The sequence below is a fragment of the Thalia democratica genome, unplaced genomic scaffold, assembly GCF_965202585.1.
Source record: "Thalia democratica unplaced genomic scaffold, ktThaDemo2.hap1.1 HAP1_SCAFFOLD_222, whole genome shotgun sequence".
In the NCBI taxonomy this organism is placed as follows: Eukaryota; Metazoa; Chordata; class Thaliacea; order Salpida; family Salpidae; genus Thalia; species Thalia democratica.
In genome coordinates, this window is record NW_028139341.1 from 86695 (window position 1) to 92751 (window position 6057).

Genomic DNA, 6057 nt, shown 5'->3' on the forward strand with positions numbered 1-6057 from the left:
AGCCTTCTCATAAAACATAACAGTATAAAACTCAGTTAGATACTAGCGTATTTGTTACTAGCGTTGAGTAATTTGTTTTCTATTACTAGTAGTTATGGATTGTAAAAATGGATCTTCATAGTTTTACTGTTGAGAAGCCGAGTAAAAAGTGTAAGTTCCAGAATTGTATAATATAAATGTACCACGGCGTTGTTTAAAAATTAATCAAACAGAACACTTCGTTTGTTGTTGTTGATATTTGATAGTTGTAAATTCCTTGAAATTTTTTACCTAAATGCTGCCGAGATAAATGCACAAATAAGTAATAAAATAAAAATTTAGAGCCAAACTTAATTTCACTGCGTCACATAAAAAGTTTTTTCTCCTTTTTTCGAATTTTTGTACTAATTACTTTATCGTTTACTTTGTCTACTTTTACAAATACTAAGTTTAATTAAAACAAGCGCAAATTTAACAAGAAAAAACTATTTAGTACTTTATTATGGTAAACTTAAGATTATAGTTGATTACTCACAAACTAAGACAAAAAAACAAAGTTTTCTTTTTAAAGTTTATTAAAGTCACATATTAAAAAATAATGACAACTTTATTAAATTTACGAAAATGTTTTTACATCATTTTCTTTCCTGGCATGTAGCCCTTTTGTGGGTTGTATCCTGGGTTGTAACCTGAAAAAGAATTTGAAATTAATTAACAGTTAAATAGTAACAAATAAAATAAAAAACACTTAAAAAAAAATTAAACCAGTAAATTAGCTATGATTTTTCAGTAGTAATGTTAATGTTGTTTACAAGCAAAACTAAACATATTTATGATAGTTATAAAAACACGCTTGAAACCATTAAAATTATTTTACGCCTTTCGAATGGATAAGTACCCAGTATAACTTTAAAAACTCATAGAAGTTGAATTATGTTTTTAAAGTTTTTATTAAATGTCAACAAAACACGTTTATATAAAAATATTTAAAAAATTTAGGTGATTAAAAATTTTAATATAGAATTAAGTACCTTTTTGTGGGCCTGGGACGTATGGTCCTGGTCCGTATTCTGTAAAATAAATAAAAAAATAATTGAAATCAAAAAAAAGTTAAACAAACATAATGTTTATTATGATAAATTTTATTAAATTGAGAATGAGTATTTCAACTTGAAGTGTAGTCACAGTATTGTTATTTCTATAAATAATAAATTAATGAAGTTTTTAAAATCATTTAAGTAAATATACTGTTTCAGTAAAAAGTAGTCACAAATGTTTATTTTTAACTAAACTATATACAAACTTGTATTACAAATTAAGAAGTTTTATGTTTTGAAAAAAAAAAAAAAACTTTATACAAAATGTTTTCATATAAAAATGTTACACTTAATGGTTTTTAATATAAATAAGTACGTTAACTGACATTGTTAACTAGCCAGTTCATTTTTATTTAGAATATGTAATTATGAATACATTTTACTAGTAAACTATTCAAAAAACATACTTTGCTGTCCTCCGTAAACTGTAAAAATTATATGTGGTCATTGTTTATCTATATTAAAAAATATTAATCATACAAAAAACAACTAATGTTCTGATTGTTTAATTTATATTCTACGCGTTTCATCAGAACAATAATAAAGCAAACACAATTTGTTTACAAAGAATCACAAAAAACACATTAATCCGTTTCAAATGAAGTTGAATAATTTTATTTGGCTAATCTTTACAACAAATTCTGTACAAGTTTTGTTTTGCCTTGTTTGTTCTTGATTTTAGTTTTATTTTTTTGCTTTTATTGTAAAATATATTTTATGTTTATATACATACTTACCTTACCAAACAACTTTTGTGTTTATTGCGCACTTGCAAAAGTTTTACTTGATAATTAACAGTTGATAAGTTTTTGATAGTCAGCTGTTACTTTATATCATAAACACACACATACAGACTGAAAACAAAACAGAAAAAAAGTGTATAACTTTTTAGATTAATGCACAAATGACTAAAACATGTAAAAAAACAAATTTCCACTGTTTACGGCTGTTTCAGCGCATAATACGTGTTCTCAGTTAATTTTTTATACGTTGATAAGCAAATTACAAAGAAAAATACGAAATTGTATAATTATTACAATATATACATGTTTATTTATTATTAAATTAGATATAAAAGTTACCTGGAGTTGGTTGGTATTGAGGTTGTGGGTGTGGGGCGTACACTGGAAAAAAAACAAAATAAAAAATATAAAATATAATATAAAACTTATATAGCGGTGCATACACTGAAAAAATAAATAGAAACACATAATATAAGCTTATATAGTGGTGCGTTAAGTAAAAAAAAAGTAAAAAAAGTATATCATTAATACATACAAAGAGAGGCGTGCACTGTGAATAAATATACAAATATTTCAAACAAATGAATATTAGCCCTTAAAGTGGGCTCTGTGGAAGGTGATTTAGTTATATATAGAAAACAATGTGATATAGTTTTAGAGCACCTTTCCAAAGAGCTCAATTGAAGGGCTACTAAAAAGCTGACAATTAAAAACTTTTTTATTGTTTATATGAAACATATGTTCTGTTATTTTTAAACTCGAATTTTCTTAATAATTTATATGTAACTATTGAAAATAAAAAATTAAATTGTTTGAGAACAAAAGACCCTAGTGAAACAAGTTCACTTGGTTATAAAATAAAAACAAATTAAACAGTAATCTTCCTTCATTGTACCAAAATATGTTTCTGTGTGATAATCCTTTAAAGCACAGAAACATATGTTGGTGCAATAAAGGAAGATTACTGTATAATTTGTTTTTAAATTAATAATATATATATATATATATATATATATATATATATATATATATATATATATATATATGTATGTATATATAAATATATATATATATATTATACTTACTTGGTTGGCCAACGTGTCCTGGGTGGTAACGTTGTCCACCACATCCTGGTGCGTAGCCACCTGGTGCATATCCTGAAAAGTAAATAAAAACTTTTTGTGACAAAATTAATTTAGGTTTATTGTTTTTATTTGATTGATAATATATTGTGGTTTTTCTACTAAACACGAAAAAAAGTTGAACAAAATTTAGTGTGATGCTAACGATAAATTCTTAGAAAAGAAAAAATAATTTTGAAAGTTATAAAACTAGTTTTGTTTTCATCAAAAAAAAAAAAGAAATTTCTACTCGATATGGAAAAAGTTGAACGAGTTTTCGTATAATAAAAATAATAAAAATCTTTAAAATTTAAATAATTTGATACTTAACAATAAAAATATTAATTTTTAGTTTAGTTTCTCATATACCAAAAATTATTTTCATTCATTCATTTTCACTAACCCTTTTGGTAGCCTGGTTGGTAACCTTTTTGGTAACCTAAAAAACAGTAAAAAACACATGTTGAATATTGTTGTAGAAAAAACAGATAATTATTGATTAAAATTTTTTGTTTAAAATAAAATTTTGTTTAAAGTAAATCCTTTAGTAACCTTTTTGGTATCGTTAATAAAATATCTTTTGACTTATTAGAGTTTTACTTTTTTAGATTTGTTAATATAATAACTATGGTTTAATGCGTTATATTAAGTTTTGTTTATAGTGTTAGATACAAAACAAAGCAAAGCTAGAAATAGGAAAAAGGAGATAATATGTTTAGACTTAAAAAAAACTTGTTAAAAATAAAACCTAAGCCAATTGTAAAACAGTGTTTTTTTTAATTTCACGGAATGCTATTCCTACATTAGCTTATAGAGAATTTCTTGTTAGTTTAATTAATGAAATTAATATGTTATCATATAATAATTGTAAAGTTTATAACGGATGAAAGGTAACTAATTGTTTTAACAATAATGGCTGTTTAATTCTTAAGTAAATGTTTATAAATGTTGTTACTTAGTTAAGTTTTTTAATAATTGATTTATGACGGCATATGGGTACGGAATAGGTTAAATTTAAACTTAAAAGCCGAACGTTTTGTACAAAAGTTTGCAGTTATGTTTAAGTTGTAAAAATAAAACAGTACCTAAGTTTTTGCATAGATATATAAGTGTGTTTTTTATCAATTTAATCTCATTTTGATTTCAATACTGTTGGCAGTATTTATGATAATAACGATAGTAGTAACAGTGTCAAACTTGGTATTTAATTTAATGCCAATCGCAGTTTAGTTTTATATTAGAAAAATCAAACTAAAAGATAACATATTTTATATGTCGTTTCAGGCTTGTAAGTTATTAATATACAATTGTACTAACACTTTGAGATAAAACTTTAAAATTGATTTACTTTTTTTAATTTATTAAACTATCAATAATATAGTGTTATTTTATTCTCAAGTATTAAGGCTTACTTTACTCATTTATCACTTTTATCGCTTAGTTTGTGCGGCTTTGTCGATTTGGAAATATGTTTATGTTGAAAATCAAAAACATTTAACAAAATTGTGTTTTCAAAAAGACAAGTATAAATTTGAAAAAAGCTGTAATAAAATTTAACTTTTAAATATACTAAAGTTTTAGTAGTAAATAATAAAAAATGTTATTCAACAATTAAAATAAAATTAAATAAAAAGTTGTACTTGGCATACTAAATTGCTGCTTACGGTATTAACTGTTTTAAGTTCAATTTTGTGACGTTTTTCTAATTTTTCTATGCACAATATCCACCAACTTAATTCATTTTGTTAATTATATTTTTGCATATACTAAACTTTTAGAGAGTTTAAAATTTTAAATAAAAATAATTATAAATAATAAATACCTGGTCCTGGGTGGTAGGCTCCCTTACCTAAAAAAAGTAATAAATTAAAGGAAAAAACATAAACTTTTTACTTAACTTTATAAAATAAGTAAGCTGAATTTAATAGAAAGTACTGTTAAATGAAGAAACTTCAGTATTTATTTTAAATTTTGAAATAATAAAATCAATAATAGTCAAAAGTTAAACTAAGTTTGCTTATGCGATACTATACATATACATTTTTAAATTGAATAAAAATTTTCATCATATTTTATCTTAACATTTTAGTTTTAGTTGTAGTACCTTTTATTATTTTAGTCTCGATTTCTAAAGTTATATGCAAAAAGTTTCTTATTTTATATATATTTTTATAATATGATTTAAATTATAGGCTCAATAGTTTACAAGAAGGAAACATGGTTTATATGTTGATTAATGAAAAAAAACTGTGGTTAAATTTTAAATTATAAAGTTAAGACACAAACTTGTTTTCAAATACGTTTTGTTTCTACTATACTAAAACATTACTACTGTTGAAATTTTATTCTAAAACTCTTTGAAATCAGTTTTAGTACTGTTAACATTAGTTACTGAATTATTCACAATATATACAACATAATATATTTGTTTATTTTGTTTCTTACCAGTCATTGGTCCTGGGCCGTAGCATGGAGCAGCAATGCAGCATCCGATAAGAGCGAGAATGATAACCAATTTCATTTTTAACAGTCAATATGTATTCAGTTTGATATTGAAAATTGGAAATTATTCAGTATATATACATGAAAAAAAATAAAATATTGATTTAATTGTTGAAGTTTTTCGAGTTTCAATAAGAACAATACTTTTGCGGCTAATTAAAAGTTTAATAGCAATTTTTTTAAAATTAATAAACATAACAAGCCAGTAAAAAAATAAATACTTGACGGGTGAAAATCAATGTTTCAATCTCGAAAAGTTACCGTAAATCAATTTATTAAATAACACGCGTACATAAAAATCATGACGACATTTCACCTGCGGTCAAAATTACCCGCCGCAGTATTTTTAATTACAGACGTCAAGTTCAAATTTTAACATTGACAAATGAGAACATTACAATGCAGCACTTGTTATGCAGATTGTGGTTTGCAGCGCATATGTTGAAGCGCTTATGATGCCAGTGCATATGTTGAAGCGCTCATGATGGCAGTGCATATGTTGAAGCGCTCATGATGAAAATGCTCAAGTTGAAGTGGCTTACATAAAACACCCTACGTGATCACGTACTGTTTTTGTTTCGTGTGCTGGCTGGCAAAAACGTTTTACTTCTGGCT

At 24.6% G+C, this 6057-nt stretch overlaps 1 protein-coding gene across 1 annotated transcript; it reads right to left on the bottom strand.

The window, feature by feature from the left end:
* Positions 1-536: 536 nt before the first annotated feature.
* LOC145845960 (uncharacterized) lies at positions 537-5478 on the bottom strand. Its single transcript, XM_082952927.1, has 8 exons — positions 5386-5478; positions 4763-4789; positions 3344-3379; positions 2905-2976; positions 2159-2200; positions 1484-1501; positions 1011-1049; positions 537-668 (listed from the first exon to the last, which is right to left on the bottom strand). The coding sequence occupies exons 1-8, from the start codon at positions 5459-5461 to the stop codon at positions 610-612; spliced, it is 369 nt and encodes a 122-aa protein (XP_082809053.1). The 5' UTR covers positions 5462-5478; the 3' UTR covers positions 537-609.
* Between the last annotated feature and the right edge of the window lie 579 nt (positions 5479-6057).

What these genes read in the sequence shown, in the direction of transcription:
- LOC145845960 (XM_082952927.1), bottom strand. Translation starts at nt 5,461, where the DNA reads ATGAAATTGGTTATCATTCTCGCTCTTATCGGATGCTGCATTGCTGCT. An exon ending in CGGCCCAGGACCAATGACTG is followed by an intron (nt 4,790 to 5,385) that starts GTAAGAAACAAA and finishes TACTTTTTTTAG; the next exon opens with GTAAGGGAGCCTACCACCCA. An exon ending in CGTCCCAGGCCCACAAAAAG is followed by an intron (nt 669 to 1,010) that starts GTACTTAATTCT and finishes ATTCTTTTTCAG; the next exon opens with GTTACAACCCAGGATACAAC.